Here is a 16,970-nt window from a genome sequence, read left to right on the forward strand (position 1 = left end):
GCAGCTCTGCTCGAGCCCTTCCCACGACCCCTCCGCGGCTGTTGGGCTCCCGAGCGCGCGAGCCTGACCCCCCCCCCCCCCCCCGGCGGTGACCGCGGAGCAGCTTCCCCGCCCCCTGGCCTTATGTCCCTACTCCCCCTCCCCCCTGCGGCCCGGCCTGTCTCGCTGCCCCGCGGCTCCTGGCACTCCCCGGGGAACCCCGTGCCGGGGCAGGCACGGGAGCAGGGGCTGGGCCCCTGAGTTCCTGCTAACCCCTCGTCCCCCGTTGCTGGCCCGGCCTCTCGACCCTAGCGGGCGGTAGTTGTGCGCTGCGGGGACCGGCTCCCCGGGGGCGGCGGGCTCCCCTCGCTGCCGGCCCGGTGAGGTGGCCTCACGGGTCGGCAGTTCGCAGCGCGAGTGTCTGGGCCAGGGCCGCCCGCTGCGAGCGGGGCTGGCGTATCCGCTGGCCTTGTTGGAGCCCGTCAGGTCCTGCGGGGGCGGGGAGGCTGGAGAGTGAACATGTTGCTAGATCACTAATATATAGTTGTATGGCTGATTGTTTGTTAATCTATGGAGTGTGTGGAAAGTTATTTTGAAGGGTGTAAATTCTCTCTTTAGCCAGTAGCCTGGAGCAATTGTGAAGCTCCACAACACTGTGTAATCATGGATTTAGTACCAGTACATCCATCTAGGTATTCACCTAATTTATTATGTCTTAATTTTAAGTGCAACGTCTGTGTGGTTTAGACCACTTCATTTGAAAATAACCTATTTTATTTATAGAAAATTTCATAAAATATATGAGAGAGAGAGAATTCAAGACTGTGTCGGATGTACACAGGTATTTAGGTACCTAAAGATGCAGGTGTAGGGCCTAGTAGGATTTATGAAAGCATTTCAACAGGTTAGTCACCGAAGTCCCAATTAGGAAGCTAACTCACTCAGGGTACATCTGCACTAGACATAAGGTTAGGTGCCACATTGGATATTTCAAAAGTGCCTGCCTGCATCTTTAAGTGTCTATATATACCTTTGTACATCTACCGTTTTCTTCCTCTACGTGTGTGCTGCTATATCTAAACCTAATGGTTTTCAGATGGGTGACATGTTTCATTTACTCATGCCTGGTTTTAGTCCTTCAAAATGTTGTCTTAAATTTGAGTTACAGCTTCCGGGGGGAGGGAGAGGGGAATGATGACAGGCACAGTTCAGTTTCAAATTAAATTAGTAGTATTGCTTTGATACAGAATAAAGAAATACAGTAAAAAGAAATGCAAATGCTTGACGTTTAGTGATATAGATCTTATTTGTGGATTTGTGGAGTTTTAGATGAAGAGAAATTGAAGAGGAACCCAACAGGACTACCACCCCATGGAGGATTATGGACATGGCAAAAAAAAAAAAAAATAGATATGGGCTTTCCGAAGAAAAAGGGAACACAAGGTCACTTGGAAACAGTCCCAGAAAAGGACCACATAGTATTCTGAATAGCTCAAATTCTTTTAAAAACATGGGTCAGAACCAAGGAGTAAGAATAAATGATACCTGAAAAGACCAGATTAAGAAATGGATATCCGATGACCATTGTGGCAATTCAGACAGCTGGAGAGAGTACAAATCTACAGTTTGGATTCCTGTGCTTAACAGGACAAGAAAAGACTCTTTTCATGAGGTTGAAGGTGCAGGAAGCAGAAATGTAAAAAGACAGTTTCTGAAAGACTTAAATGAAGAAATGTCAGACACACAGAAAGGAAACTGTGGTAATGAACACATTTTTTACATAGTTTTTTAAAGTAAAATCGATTACTGTGTGCTTGTCCAGAAAGTACAACTTTAAGGTTCAATGTTAATGCAAAAAGCTAAATAAAACCATTTCTGTTCCGTAACACTTCTGTCTTGCAATGTATCAACTGTACTCAATGGCAGCATTTTAAGCAATATTGTTACAATATATGATACAAAGATTGTTTTTATAAACTGGTCGTACTATGAAACCATCTTGTTGGTTTGATAAGTTAATCACTTTATAAACTTTAGACAAGTATATAATAATAAGTGTAATGTCCCAGTCTGCAACTTTAATATTCTGAATTTTTCCAACTTAATATAAATTAAATATACAACTTAATATAAATTTCTCCAGTATTTAGGCAGTGTTGAAGAAGTTGCACAAGTGATTGACATTACTTGCTCCAAGACCACATGGTAAACTTACACACAACTTGTTCAGTAAATTAGCTAAAAAAGGTGAAAAGGAAATGGGAATAAGACAACATGGAAAATAGCTAACTTAATATGTTATCTTCTCATGCAGGTAACTTCTGTACATGTTTCAATCTGTAACTTTAAAATAAAAGCCTTACACTATTGTGTAAAATGGGAAGTTGTTATGGGGGGGCGGGGTGGAAGGCTTATTCTGATTTGAATAGGAACTTTTCCTCTATAAGGAGAGACGAATAAGATCCACACTATAGAGACATCAAGTATCAGAGGGGTAGCCGTGTTAGTCTGAATCTGTAAAAAGCAACAGAGGGTCCTGTGGCACCTTTGAGACTAACATCTGAAGAAGTGTGAGGTTCTTACCCACGAAAGCTTATGCTCCCAATACTTCTGTTAGTCTCAAAGGTGCCACAGGACCCTCTGTTGCTTCTTACTATAGAGACATATTCACCAATCTTGGCATAAAATGTTATTCTGATAGCATAGTGACCTTCAAGTAGAGAAGCACTAAATTGGATGGTGAAACAGTGTAAACCACATGCTTAGAAAGGTTTTAGTTCATTAAAAAGAACAATGAATGACTTGTCTCTATTCTTCCCCTGCTGCCCCTCTTCGCCCCAAAAAGGGCGAGGAGTGTGTATTTTTTCCCTTGTGCTAAACCTTGTAAAGTTTAACTATCTAGATGTTGTCTTTTGTTAAACTTCCTTGATGTGAAGATTTGCAGTGCCATTGCGCAGTGCTAGTGAGTGAGAACTAGTATAGCTTGATAAAAGGGGAATTTCGTTAAACTGGTATATGATAGCATTTTGTCTCTGGAGATATAAATGAGGTGACTGACAATGTAAGAACAGCCTTACTGGGTCAAACCAATGGTCCATCTAGCCCAGTATCCTGTCTTCCAACAAGTGGCCGGTGCCAGGTGCTACAGAGGGAATGAACAGAACAGGGCTATTATCGAGTGATTCATCCCCTGTCCTCCAGTCCCAGCTTCTGGCAGTGAGAAGTTTATGGACACCCAGAGCCTGGAGTTGTGTCCCTGACAAATGTCTACTCCAGGGGTTAGGTCAGCATAGCCACATCTCCCAGGGGTATGGATTTTTCACACTCCTGAGAGACGTAGCTACGCCGATCTAAGTTTCCAGCATAGACCAGCCCTTAGTTGTCCTTAACAAGTTTTTATTACATCTTCCCATCCCTTCAACTCCTTCACTCAGTCAACTGCCATAGAACCTCTCGCTCCCATGTTCCATCTGGTAGCTGCTCAAGCACCGTCTCTGTCTTTTACTAGAAGCGCTGTTGTTTGCCTCATTGCGGTTGGTTAAGCAGAACTGAACTGAGGACAACCCTTAATGAATAAGTGAATCAGGTCCCAAGATTGAAGCTTAATCTAGGGCACTAAGGGTATGTCTGTACTGCCAAAGAAATCCTGCAGCAGCAAGTCTCAGAGCCCAGGTCAATTGATCCAAGCTGTTGCTACGAGGCTAAAAATAGCAGTGTAGATGTTCCCATTCAGGCTGGAGCCTGGGCTCTGAAACCCAGCAAGGCGGTGGATTACAGAACCCGGGTTCCAGGCCAAGCAAGAACATCTACACTGCTCTTTTTAGCCCCATAGTGTGAGCCTGTGTCAGTTAACCTGGGCTTTGAGACTGGCTGTTTTGGTGTGGTTTTTTGTTTTTCTTTTTCTTTTGCAGTGTAGATGTACCCTGAACCTTTTGTGGCCTCTTATGGAAATTCATAGCTTTCTTATTTCATTTTTAGGAACTAAAGGAAAGCTGATACAGTGAGGACATGGGATGAGTTGCTTCTTATGCTCTGTTTAAATACTTAGTTTACCATTTAGTTGGTCTCAACCAATATTATAGCTATCAACTAATGATAGGAGTTTTTACTCACTTTGCATATTGTTGTTTTATAAACAGCTATTTCAGTGCTCACAAAAATTAGTATTAACTTATGATGAGCAGCAGAATTCCACGCATTATCACTTATTTGATATGCAGATTTCATTAATCAGAGCATTTATATTGATCAAGGGGAGGTAGAGTTCTGTAAGAGCATAACGACAGGACTGCAGAGCTCAAATGTTTTACTGCCATTAGCTAGAGCAGGGGTGGGCAAACTACGGCCCATGGGCCAGATCCAGTCTGCTAGTCGTTTTATGCTGGCCCGCGAGCTCCTGCTGCGGAGCGGGATCTGGGGCTTGGCCCCACTCCGGCACTCCACCTGGGGGGCTGGGTCGGGGGCCCCACCATGCGGCTTGGCCCTGCTCCGGCACTCCAGCCGGTTCTGGGGCCACACCAGCTCCCGGAAACAGCCACCTGGCCCCACTCCGGCACTAGGAGGGTCGGGGGCCGCTCCATGCGTAGTAGCCAGAGAAGGGACATGCCACTGCTTCCGGGAGCCACTTGAGGTAAGCGCTGCTCGGAGCCTGCACCCAACCCCAATCCCCTGCCCCAGCCCTGATCTCCCTTCTGCTCTCCAAACCCCTCGATCCCAATACGGAGCACCCTCGTACACCCCAAACCTCTCATCCCCAGAGCCTCCACCCCCAGCTGGAACCTGCACCCCTTCCTGCACCCCTGCCCCAGCCCTGATCCCCCTCCCACCCTCTGAAGCCCTCAGTCCCAGCCCAGAGCACCCTCCTACACCACAACCCCAAACTCCTCATCCCCACCCCAGACCCCACACTCCCTCCTGCACCCCAACCCCAATTTTGTGAGCATTCATGGCCTGCCATACAATTTCTATTTCCCTTTGTGGCCCTCGGGCCAAAAAGGTGCCCACCCCTAAGCTAGAGAGTCAGTATGAAAGAATGGCAAGGAGGGGGTGACAGAGTCAAAATGGGGAAAACCCATTCAGACTTCCTTCTCTGCTAGAAGTCCTAGTAGCAAAAAGGTAGAGTACTATCCCTAGAGCCTGCTTGCTCATTCCTTGTTTACTATCAGCTTCTGGCTGGTAGGTACCAGATAAATTTGAAGGACACCTCACTAGCCTGCTGCTGGTAGAGAGAAAATGCACACTCTGGCCAGCCTTGTTGCAGCTATATGGAGATGGGGTCTCTGCTCCTCTAGCCTTACTCCAGCCTCTTGTCTGGTGCAAGAATGGTGGGTTGTGTGGGTCTCCTTTTGGGTGTTGTTATACTTGCAGCCTCTGGTCATAGCTTTCTCTAAATGGCAGCTGAGTGAAATTTACATTATTCTTGTCAGTTACACTGCTGCCCACAGGGTTCTGAACAGTAGCATTAAAGCTACATACATGGTGCTAAAGCAGGACTCCCAAAAGGATTAGAAATTTAAGATTTTATTTTTTAAAAGTTGAGCAGAAACTGATGGTTTAGACCAGGGTGGGCAAACTTTTTGGGCCGAGGGCCACATCTGGGTGGGAAAATTGTATGCAGGGCTGGGGTAGGGGGTTGGGGTGCACAGGAAGGGGCTCAGGGCAAGGGATTGGGGCAGAGGAGGGTGCGAGGTGTATGAGGGGGCTGAGGGCAGGGGGTTGGAGTGCAGGAAGGGGCTCAGGATAGGGGTGCAGGAGGGTTGTGGACTGCGGGAGGGGGTTGGGGTGCACAGAAGTGCAGGGTGCATCAGGGGCTCAGAGCAGGGGGTTGGGGTGCAGGAAGGGTGCGGGGTGTACAAGGGGGCTTAGGGCAGGGAGTTGGGGGGCGGGGTGCAGGAGGGGTTCGGGCTCCGGGGTGGCAGCGGCACGCATGGGACCAGGGCAGGCTTCCTGCATGCCTGCCCTGGCCCTGGACCTGGCTCCGCTCCAGGAAGCGCTGTGGCCCCTGGGGGAGGAAGCGCCGCATGTGCTGCCCTTGCCACACCTCCAGGTACCTTCCCTGAAGCTCCCATTGGCCGTGGTTCCCCGTTCTCGGCCAATGGGAGCTGCCGGGGGAGGTGCCTGGAGGTAAGGGGCCACAGGGACATTCGGCAGCCGGATCTGGCCCACGGGCCATAGTTTGCCCACCCCTGGTTTAGACCTCCTGCTTGCCAGGAATATTTCCTACTTGCTATTGGCATGTGGGTGGTTAGATTTTTCCAAGTTTTGACTTATTTATTGGCTGTTGAGAGGCTTCTAAACAAATCTCGCATTGGTGAATTCTTAGAGTAGCTGGAAACTATTGTTAATTTTGAAACTTCCACTGTGTGATTCACATGCTCTTCAACAATGTTGAAAAGTCTTCTGGCCCCTCTCCCATCACTTTCTGCAGGATTTTAAGTTTTTAAAAAAGTTTTTAGCCCATGATGTAAACAGATGCAGTATTATCTTCCTCAGTTTGCAGGGAGAGGGCTCTGTTGCTGGTAGCTTTGCCAAGCTATAGAAGAGTGACACTAACAAGGCTGTGATCAATTTCATGGCTGCCTGTCAGAACCCTGAGATCCAGAGTTTGAAAACTCCCTCGAACCGAATGAATAGATATTTTGACCAGGTGAGTGGACTGAGTCAAGCTAGAGAGCTACTGGCTTGTTTTCTTGAGAGGGAAGAGAAGAAAGGTGACCACTAAACTGCTGTTGAATTCACAGGCTCTGAAGCCTAAGGAGTGGAGTGGGTTTCAGAGCCCAAGCTCCAGCCTGAGACACAACTTCAAAGTGCTGTCTACACAGGTAGTTTTTAGAACACTAGTGTGAGTCCTGCTAGGCCAAGATTGTAAACGTGGGCTGGGAGCTTCACTTCTGCTTGATCCAAAATGCCGCGTAGACATATCCTTAGCCATTGGGCTAATTTGTCAAGCCAGTCTATGAGCATCAGTGAAATGAATGTTTTTATACTGCTGTTGGACGAAAGCTGTGAACAGCAGATGCAGGCACTGGAGTTATTGGGTGAGGAGGAATGTCTTTTTTTTTTAAAAAAAAAAGTTGAGAAATGAGTAAAATACCAGAGATTTGTCTTTCCCAGTTATTGCAGCAGACTGAAGGAAGGATGACGTTATTAGGGAGAGATGGAATTGCAGAGGACAGAGACCAGCATTTTTTCATTTTCAGGGGTTAAAAAGCATAAGACAATTCCTAGACAGAAGCTGATATGGCATTCCTTTCATCACCTTGAAATCTCGTTTGAATCATTTCAATTAAAAGTAGTTTGAGACACTATATATGCTGAATCTCCTTGCCATTTTTTGTGGTTTCACAATCAAATGTTTGGGTTTGTTTTAATTTTTCCTCTTGCTGGGGATGGCCTACACAAATGGGAAGCTAGCTAGACAAAGTGCTATCAAATGCCCAAATAAATTGGAAAAATAAATCCCAATTTTTTCAACGCTAGTAATTTTAAGCGTTCCTTATAGCAATGTTGTTTTTTAAAAAGTACAATATGAAAGTTGACAGTGCTTCTTGAAAGATGTGTGGTTCAAGGGCAACCTTCCTAAATATCAGAGCATGAATTCTCTTTCTGCTTGTTGGAGTTAGCTTCTAAAAATCAATACAGGAAAAAATCTGATGCCGGTGGAAGGATTCCAGAGTAAGAAAGATTTTTTCAAAAGCACTTGGAAGAGCCCACTACTAGGGTGCCTAAACTAGAGGTGAGCTGTAATCCTGGCTCTCATTTGAAAATCTGGCCTGTAGTTACTCATTCCTGCTGGAGCCAAAGATCACTTGTTTTTTTTATTTGTACACTTTAGACCAGTAACTACTGTTGCAAAAATGCTGATAAAGCTGCTCACAAAGCATAGATAGTATATTTACACCTAGACTTCTGCCACAAGCTTAGCTGTAAACACAACCAATTTATCATACAGTGTATTTTGCAAAACTTAATGCAACTAAGATAGTACATCCATTTTTACGTAAGTGGATTACTTTGAGGTGAAAAAGAGGCTTTCCTTCCCTTTTCTGAGTAACCAAAAGGGATCACTGTCTTGTTTTTAATTTGCTATTTTAATCGTTTCTAGACAATCGTAGCCAATATACTGGTACAGTTGAACAGTGGGTGATACCACAAGAGCAAGAAGCTTTCATTTCTGGGTATAAAACACATAGGTTTTAATCTGTGAATTGAAGATCAAAGGCTTGCACTTTTACTGAAGAATTGCACTTTATTAAGCTAAAGGGTCTGTTAGTGATCCAATCCATAACATTTTAACAAAATGGGGGTTCAGTGGCTGGAAATGAATAAAAAGAGGATTAGAGTACCTTTGCTTTTGACTACATTTAGTATTCGAATTTCCAAGTATCTCTCTATGTAATATTCAAATAGCTTGGCCCTAGGTTTAGAGTTAGGTAGGGTTGCCACCCGTCTCAGTCCGTTTTTTGGCGTCTGTGTCCGGGTGCCATTTAGGGTTGCCAAATGCCTGATTTTCAACCAGGAAGTCTGGTCGAAAAGGGGACCTGGCAACCCTAAATGGCACCCAAACCAAAAGTTTGGTTACCACAGGGCAGGGGGAGGTGCCATGTCACACTAGCCTCTGCTCAGCTGTGGCCACCTCCTACCTGCGGGCAGGCTCCTTGAGACGATCCAACAAATGATGGGGAGGAGGGGAGAGGAGTGAGCGATGCTGATAGAGTCTTGGGAAGAAGAGGCAGAGAAGGGGGCAGGCCTGGGGGAAGAGGCGGAGCAGGAGTGGGGCCTCGGGAGTCTGGTTACCAGAAATTATAAAGGCCGGGGAACCATGGCCAATGGGAGCTTCGGGGGAGGTACCCGCAGACGAGGGCAATGGCAGAGCCCTCTGTCCCCCTTCCCCGCCAAGGGGCTGCAGGGACGTGGTTCTGGATGCTTCCAGGAGTGGCGCGGGGCCAGGGCAGTCAGGGAGCCTGTCTTAGCCCCACTGCGTACCCCTGCCACCCCAGAGCCGCTCCAGGTAAGTGGCGCCGGGCCAGAGCCCACACCCAAACCCCTGCCCTGAGCCCCCTGCTGCACCCCGCACCCCTCCTGCGCCCCAACCCCCTGTCCTGAACCCTCTCCCACATTACTCACCCCCTCCTGTACCCCAATCCCCTGCCCTGAGCCCCCTCCTGCACCCCACACCCCTCCAGCGCCCCATCCCCTTGCCCTGAACCCCGCACCCCCTCCCACACCCCAACCCCCTGCCCCAGGCCTACATTCATGGCCCTGCATGCAATTTCCCCACCCAGATGTGGCCCTCTGGCCAAAAAGTTTGCCCACCCCTATCCTAGGACAATCTAACTGACCTTGCCAGATGTGTTAAATGAAGGTAACATCTTTCTATATCTTAGTTGATTGCCTATCTCAATTTTAGTGTCCTCGAAAGTACTCAACAGCCAAGTATACCTGCAAATTATGTGATGCTTTGATTGAGTCAGTGACATTTGCTTATAAACACATTAAAGAGAAGAATTACAAGAAAAACATAAAGGTGAGTTAATGACACTTTTACATATCCATGCTTTATATTTGTTTAAGTATTGTTATCCTGCTAATGATGATACAATTATATTAACCCTGAAGTCTTGCCTTGTTCTTACCATGCTTAATATTCTGCTAGTGTTGCATAGAGTGCTTCTCTATATACTGTCTACCAGCGTCCATTGACATTGGTAAAAGCAACAAATACGTAGTTTGAGACTTTTTTCCCCAGCATAGAGTGAACTCAGGACTGCCTCTAGGAGATTACTGATATCTCCTAATAACTATACATTAAATGAAAGCTCCCTTTAATGATGATTCAGTATTATTGTGTAGGTCATAACTTTTAAAGTTTTGTAATAAAAAGCTGTAACAATTTAACCTTATTTGTTGTTCACGAGTTGTGTAATAGTATAATTAAATGTGTCTGCTCTCTTCTTAATATGTCATTTACTGGAGTTCTGACAGCCATAATATACTTGATTTAGAATGAGTTGGTAAGAATGAATTTAAAAATTTTAATTGGCATTTTGAAAATAGCCTAGATAAAATGAAAAGGTTCTTGAATACTCCAGTATGAGAGAATATATAGCAAAATCAATAATTAAAATAACAGCTTTAGCTTTATATTTATTTAAAACTATTGCTAGCATAACTGCACTTGACATTTTATTATTACTGAAAGAAACTCCTGCTGTGCCTGCCCCTCTCCCTCGCCTTTGCCCCAGAAGACAAAAGGAATTGAAAGGCATGTACAGGGTTTCCTGTACCACTATCCCATACTATTATCCCATACCACTCCTTATAAGGAGAAAGGGATGTTTTTCTATACCTTTTATATAGGTGTATGGATTTTTGTAAATTATTGAAGCCTCGTGAAGTCTCTAACTCTTTATCTAGATAGAAGATATCCAATAATTCTTTCTACCTACCCTGGTTTCTCTAGACCTTAATGGTGTCTTAACACATCAACTGTTTGAAACTGGTTACTAGCTCCATAATATAGATGGGCAGACAGAAATGTTTATGGCGGTAGGTTGTGCATACCTACCCCTAGCCCATTAAAGCAATTGAAGAGAGTCATTTGGTTGTCCTTGAAGGAAGAGCAAGAAGAAGAACTGCTGACTACCTGACTACCAGCACCTTCCCAGATGCAAGCTATTGGTATTGCCATTGAAAACGTAGTGCAAGAGTTTGGCTTAAGTAATGAGGATTTGGAACAAAGGCTCAAAATTAAAACAGCGATGGAAGATTTATTGCACCAAAAATTGCCAGGTATAACTCTGCCATTTGGTTTGATTGTCAAATATACTAAAAAGAAAAAGCATCTTTCTCCACAAGAGTAACTTAATCTCTAAAATTTTGACAAGTTGTACCACTAATATAATTTGATTTTGTCAGTATGTTCTGCTTGGTGACGTAGTGCCAACATTTTGGCCTGAAGGTTGCTCTAAATTACATCAACTGTCACTGACTTAGTGGCTGGGAATCAGCAGGGTTTAGAGGAGGCCCAAGCCATGCCCTGTTGGGTGTGGATTAATCCCTTCACCAGCTGTAGGGATAAGGTGTAGGAACTGTTATGCTACTGAAAGATACTTCACAATTGGGGTGATCCTCTGATGGCTTTCTACATCAGTTCTAGGACTAGAATCTGATGGCAAGGCATTGCAAAATGGCTGCACTCCAACCCAAGATTTGTATTAAGACGTTGAGTAAATTAAAAAAATTCCTTTCTTTGCAGATTGCTCGCTAAGGCTGTACGGCTCCTCCTGTAGCAGATTTGGTTTCAAAACTTCTGATGTAAACATTGATGTCCAGTTTCCAGCCAATGTAAGTGAGCACATTTTTATTATAGATGTAAAATTGGCTTTAATTGACTTTTATAGTAACATTTAAGCAAGTAATAACAAAGGTGCCAAGTGATAATGTGATTTTTATTTACAAAAATGTATCGATCCAAGGGGAGTTATCGTTATCTGTTTCTTAACTAAAATCATTTTAATCCGTTGTTAAAGTAGTAGTAGTGGTGGTGGTATTACTCTGTGCTAATAGCATCTTCAGTCCAAGGGACTCAAAGCACTTCACAAACACTAATGAGTTAAACCTCAGCTCCCAGCAACCCTGTGAGGCAGATCAGGATATTTATAACCATTTTACATATGGGGAAACTGAGCGATAGATGTTGTGACTTGCCTTAGGTGTCACAGTGATCCTGCGCCAACCACAAGATCCTCCTCTGTCTTTTCAATATGAAAGTATTAAAAATCCATCATTAAAAATTACATTTTTTCAAAATTTTCAGTAGTTTAAATAATAAACTTCTGTTATTTTGATTCCATTTCACAGATGGCTCAACCAGATGTTCTCTTACTTGTACAAGAAAGTCTGAAGAATAGTGGTAAGAAATACTTGTTCACTGCTTTCAGTTTCATTTCATAATCACCCCTTGCCATTATCACAATATTCTTTCACTGAATGCAAAACTTTTATTAAATAGATGCATCAAATCAAATGCTTACTTCATTTTTCCAGAATAATGAAAATCTGTCTCCATATATAGTTTCATTCTTCTTATACACTAGTAAATTAACAGGTACAAGAGTAAAGGTATTAAGCTTATATAATTGGAGGAGGGAGCATTTTCTACATTGAATTCCAAAATGTCTTCACAGCTAAGGAAAACAGTTGGAGTTTTTATGTTGCTATATTTACTTAGTCAGTGATCTTGCAGAGACTTAGGCACCTGCTTAACTTCCTGCACTGTGTAGTCTCATTTACTTCACATGCTTAAGTCCTTGCAGGTGCCTTGGATAGAATTATATGATGGTAGCCTAAAATTCTGTGTACCACAACACTCTAAGGTGTAACATTCTATAATAATCCCCAAGCTCTTTCTGTGAGCACTGCTGATGGTATCACAGAAACAAAGGTTGATTGTAATATTCCTCTGCTAGCTCATAATGTAGTGCAAATCTCCCTAGGGTAAGGTGTGCTCCTTTACGTACCTTAGAGTCTCTCATCAACAGAAGCTGGTCCAATAAAAGAGATTACCTCACCTACCTTGTCTCTGGGACTGACACGGCTACAACAACACTACATGTGGATCACTCTCTGACTCCATCAGCTACTGGCAACACAAACTTTCCCTTCCAGGCTTCTACAGACCCCACTCACTCTTTCCAGGTTAGTGATAGGCACACTCCAACACCCGAGTCCTCCAAGCATGCCTGCAGTGTCCAGTCCCTAAACCATTGGACACTCACACAATTACCAGACTTGCTGTTCCCAAAGGGACAGTACACCGCAGCTTCCCAGTTACTCCTTAGACCACAGCTCAGCTTAACACACAACACTTACACTTGTTTTCACTATAAACAAATCTAAGTTTACTTAACAAAAAAAGAGCCAGGGCCTAACTAACACATTTTTCCTGTCTCATGAAGGTTGTCTCACCCAAAAAATCTTTGTCCCAGCTTTTAGCAGCAAGGTTGGCTGTGACCCTCTGTTCATAAGAGATGCATGCTGTCAGTTTGTCTCCTAGGTGAAGGATGCAGTTTGTATCTCTACAGTTACAATACAAAAATCCATTGTCTTAACTCGTGAACAGGATTCCCCTCCTCTCCTCCCATTAGTAGTTTTTTCCTCTGTGCTCCTTTCTTGTCAGTTTTTACAATCTCACGTGTAGCCTGGCGTGACTGACGACAAACATCGTTACTGACATATGTCCCAACGGTTGTAGGCATGTTCTGGCAGATGTTTGTGGACTGTCTGTCACTGTTGATATTAAGTTGATGAGTGTGATGAAGTGTTGATGAGGTAGGGTTGCTGTAGCTGTTGAACAGTCAAGACCAGCTCCAATGAATTCCATTTTCTGGATAGATATCAGTGTTGACTTTTGTGTGTTTATTTGTAATCATAAAAAAGGGTATCGTACTTTGTGTGGCATTTATTGCTTCATGTTGTGTTGGTGCCTTTATGAGGCAGTCATTCAGATATGGAAATATGCTGAATTTGAATATGGGGGAAAAAATGCTAAAACTTTGGAGAAAGGCCTTGGGACGGTCAATAAGCTGAAGCGTAGTACTTTGTATTGGAAGTGTTGTTTTCCTAGGGTGAACCTTAGGAATCTTCTGTGGGATGGATGGATGGTAACATGGAAATACGTGTCCTGTAGATTGAGGGCCGAGAGCCAGTCCCCCTTTTCTAATGCTAGAATTATAGTTGTTAGTGTCACCATTTTGAAACATTGGGTTTTACAAATTTGTTGTTTTCTTAAGTCCAGGATGGGCCTCCACCCGCCCGTCTTTTTCTGTGCTAGAAAATAGTGTGAGTAAAACCCTTTGCCTCTGTGCTGTGTGGGTACTGGTGCCACTGCGCCTAGGTGTATAATGTGGTTTTTTTCTTGTTGCAGCAGGTACTTGTGAGAGGGGTCCCTAAAGAGGGATGAGGAGGGAAGATGGGGTGGTGGGATGGAGATAAAAGGGATGAAATAACCAGTTTGGATAATTTCCAAAACCCCTTTGTCTGCAGTGATAGTGCGCCAGACTTGGTAAAACAGTGACAAGCAATATCCAAATGGTCAGGAAATAGTTCCAGCATTAGAATGAGTGATTGTCTTGTGCCCTTGACCACACCTCCAAGAGTGCTGTCTCGAGGTGAATTGTTGGGACATCGAAGATTGATTCTGGTTTTGTCGATGTCTGGTCTGCTTTGCTTGTGGTGTTGATCAAACTGCCTGTGCGGTTGTGTGTACGGTGGCAATGGGAATCTCTGTGTATAATACCTGACCTGTTTCTTTTTATTTGCAGGTGTGTAGATGCTCAGGGATTTTAATGTTACCCTAAAGTCCTTCAGAGAATGAAGGGACTCATCAGTTTTGGCCGCAAATAGTTTTGGGCCTTCAAAGGGCAGGTCCTCGACTGTTGACTGCACCTCTCTCAGGAACTGCAAGAGATGGAGCCTTGATGCACGGTGCACGATCGCTGATGTTGCAATGGAGCGTGCTGCTGTTTCCGCAGAGTCACGTGAGCCCTGCGACACTGTCCTAGCAATGAGATGGCCTTCGGCGATGTTGGCTTTAAATTGTTCTTTTTCGTCTTCCGGTAAGCTGCCAATGAATTCTGATATTCTCAAAATATTTGTGTGTGTATTTTGACAGTTGGGCTTCATAATTAGCTATGCGAAACTGCAGTGCTGCAGATGACTATGCCTTGTGACCAAAGAGGTCTAACTTCTTCATTCTCTATCATACGGGGTTGTTTAGTATGGTGTTGCTTTCCCCTTTGGTGTGTGTTAACAAGAACTCCACTCCTTTAGATGGCACATAGTATTTCTTATCCTATCTTTTGCATGATGGGGGTGATGTTGCTTGTGTCTGCCAGATGGTTTTGGCAGGCTCCATCATAGCATCGTTAATCAGCAACACTATCTTTGCTGAGGTAGATGTCTGAAGTATATCCAGTAGTTTGTGCTGCGATTCAAGTACCTCTTCTAGGAATATGTCCAGGGACTGCCACCCTTTTGAAGAGTTCCTGGAATTGCTTGAAGTCATCCACTGTGGTATGGGGTGGGGGCATTATAGTTTCATCTGGTGATGAAGATGACAGGTTCGCTGATGGTAAGGCTTCTTGGTCTGAGGTTTCCTCAGTTTCTTCAGTCACATCCTCCTGCGCTTCTGAGGATCCTGGTATAGGTGATGATAGAGATTGTGGTGCTCTAGAACTTGGTGGGCTGGGGGGCTTACGATGTTGGGCCCTGTATACTGCCCATGGGTCCCAGTAGGACCAATTTGGTGGGAATAACATGGGAGGTGGGAATTGGTGTGGTACTATGAATGCCAGTACCAATGTCAGCATTGCTGGCGGTATGGGAGTGTAAGTAGTAGCCGCCGGTGCTGTGGAGCTTGTGTTGTGCTGTGTAGGTACCACAGGTGGTGCCATTGTGCCGCTCAGTGCCAAGTGTCTTTTTGGCTCTCTGGGTACTGAGACAGAGGCAGCCCGTCCATATAAGCAAACTAGGTGGTTGCCTAGGGTGCCAAGTTAAATGGGGCACCAAATTCGAGGGAAAAAATAACATGTAAAAAAAATGAAATTTGTATTTTTTTTCATCTAAAATAACAAAAATGTCATTATTTCAATTCCCGTGTGCGTACGGAGGGAATATGAATTATTATTAATTTCTCTACATTTCTGAGAATTTATTAATATATCAAATCTTTTATTTACTGCAAAAATAAATAATATTTTAGCAAAAAAAAATTTAAATTTGAGACGTAGGGTCAAGATGACCCACTCTGCATTTTTGATAAGCAATAACTCCGCCACAGTGAAACACATCCGCCAGTGGCAAGAGCTGCAATGCTAGTGACACCTAAGTTGAATATACATCAAGGTCGCATAGCCGGAAATTCATGTACAGCGGAGATATTGTGGGTTGATACATGTCAAGCGGTCATTTTAACACACGTCGCAGGTAGATGGTTAAGAATCGAGTGAATACTGTGGAAAATTGTGTTTTGTTTGTTTTTTTTTTTGGTGCCGAAGAATAAAGAATAACATTTTACTCACATTTTGGATTTATAATGCTGAATCTTTGGCGTTATTAAACCTTAGCGTTATTATCGGGCTGTATAATTATGAACTTTTCTTTGTTATAACTGGTTCACATGTAGTAAATAAGGTCCATAAAAGAAAAGTAACAGCATTAACGCTTAATAAACGACAAAAGTGATGACGTCACACTCCAAGTGGGTAACCATGAGGAAGGGGATTACTTTCCAAACAACCGGTATCAGGTTATAATGTCGAAAAAGGTAATTTTGTTTCTGTGTAAATGCTGTAATTAACTGTTTTAATAGGTAAGTGAGTGTATGTTACTAATCACTGAACTTTTAAGCAGTGAACAGATGTGTTGGGATGGCTGCAATGTGGTTTAAATCGCCAACCATGTGATGAGTGTGTCAGCCATCCTTAACGCTATAATGCTTGCAGTCTGGAGCACAGTACATAACAATATTCAAATACCCCATGGCAGAAAGAGGAAAAAGAAAACCCTCAGGAGCTGAGTATCGTAAATAAAAGGCTGAGAAGGAAAAGTACCAAGCAAAACAGCAGGGATCCTTCCTGAAATATCTTCTCTTTAATCCAAATAAAGATGGAAGCAGTTCACAGCATCCAGATGAAGGAATTTTACTTGGAGAGGAGGTTAGCTCACATCCGCATGGAAGCAGTTTGGAACATCAAGATGAAGGTATATTACTTCGAGATGAGGGTAGCTCATATCCACAAAAAAGCAGTTTGGAAACTCAAGTTGATGGAAACTTACTTCTAGATGAAGGCAGCTCACAGCATCAGACTGATATGGAAGTGGAGGCAATTTATTCACCTTCAGAGACATATGCAGAAATTGAAGTAAATGAAGAAAGGATGAAGAAGTTACAAACAAGTTACAGTATGGGGACCCAGCTTCATGGCCCA

At 43.9% G+C, this 16,970-nt stretch overlaps 1 protein-coding gene and 1 long non-coding RNA gene across 3 annotated transcripts; both read left to right on the forward strand.

Annotated features, from left to right (window-relative positions):
- The first annotated feature begins 56 nt into the window (after positions 1-56).
- LOC117878910 lies at positions 57-1,865 on the forward strand. The gene is made up of 2 exons (XR_004646128.1): positions 57-671; positions 1,309-1,865. It is a non-coding gene; the product is annotated as an uncharacterized LOC117878910 (long non-coding RNA).
- Positions 1,866-9,388: 7,523 nt separating this feature from the next.
- Positions 9,389-14,805, forward strand: LOC117878909 (terminal uridylyltransferase 7-like). 2 transcript variants are annotated; one of them, XM_034773637.1, is made up of 5 exons: positions 9,389-9,505; positions 10,596-10,770; positions 11,237-11,325; positions 11,842-11,893; positions 14,304-14,805. In XM_034773637.1, the coding sequence occupies exons 2-5, from the start codon at positions 10,647-10,649 to the stop codon at positions 14,309-14,311; spliced, it is 273 nt and encodes a 90-aa protein (XP_034629528.1). In that variant the 5' UTR covers positions 9,389-9,505; positions 10,596-10,646; the 3' UTR covers positions 14,312-14,805. The 2 variants fall into 2 exon arrangements, with proteins under 2 accessions (XP_034629528.1, XP_034629527.1); XM_034773636.1 differs by lacking the exon at positions 14,304-14,805 and having other exon boundaries at positions 11,842-11,961.
- Positions 14,806-16,970: the final 2,165 nt, after the last annotated feature.

This window comes from Trachemys scripta, chromosome 6 (genome assembly GCF_013100865.1).
Source record: "Trachemys scripta elegans isolate TJP31775 chromosome 6, CAS_Tse_1.0, whole genome shotgun sequence".
Taxonomy (NCBI): domain Eukaryota; kingdom Metazoa; phylum Chordata; order Testudines; family Emydidae; genus Trachemys; species Trachemys scripta.

Bases quoted from the DNA above. Each gene is read 5' to 3' on its own strand.
- LOC117878909 (XM_034773636.1), top strand. From the start codon at position 10,647: ATGCAAGCTATTGGTATTGCCATTGAAAACGTAGTGCAAGAGTTTGGC. The intron at 10,771-11,236 runs GTATAACTCTGC...CTTTCTTTGCAG, and splicing joins ATTGCACCAAAAATTGCCAG to ATTGCTCGCTAAGGCTGTAC. The intron at 11,326-11,841 runs GTAAGTGAGCAC...TCCATTTCACAG, and splicing joins ATGTCCAGTTTCCAGCCAAT to ATGGCTCAACCAGATGTTCT.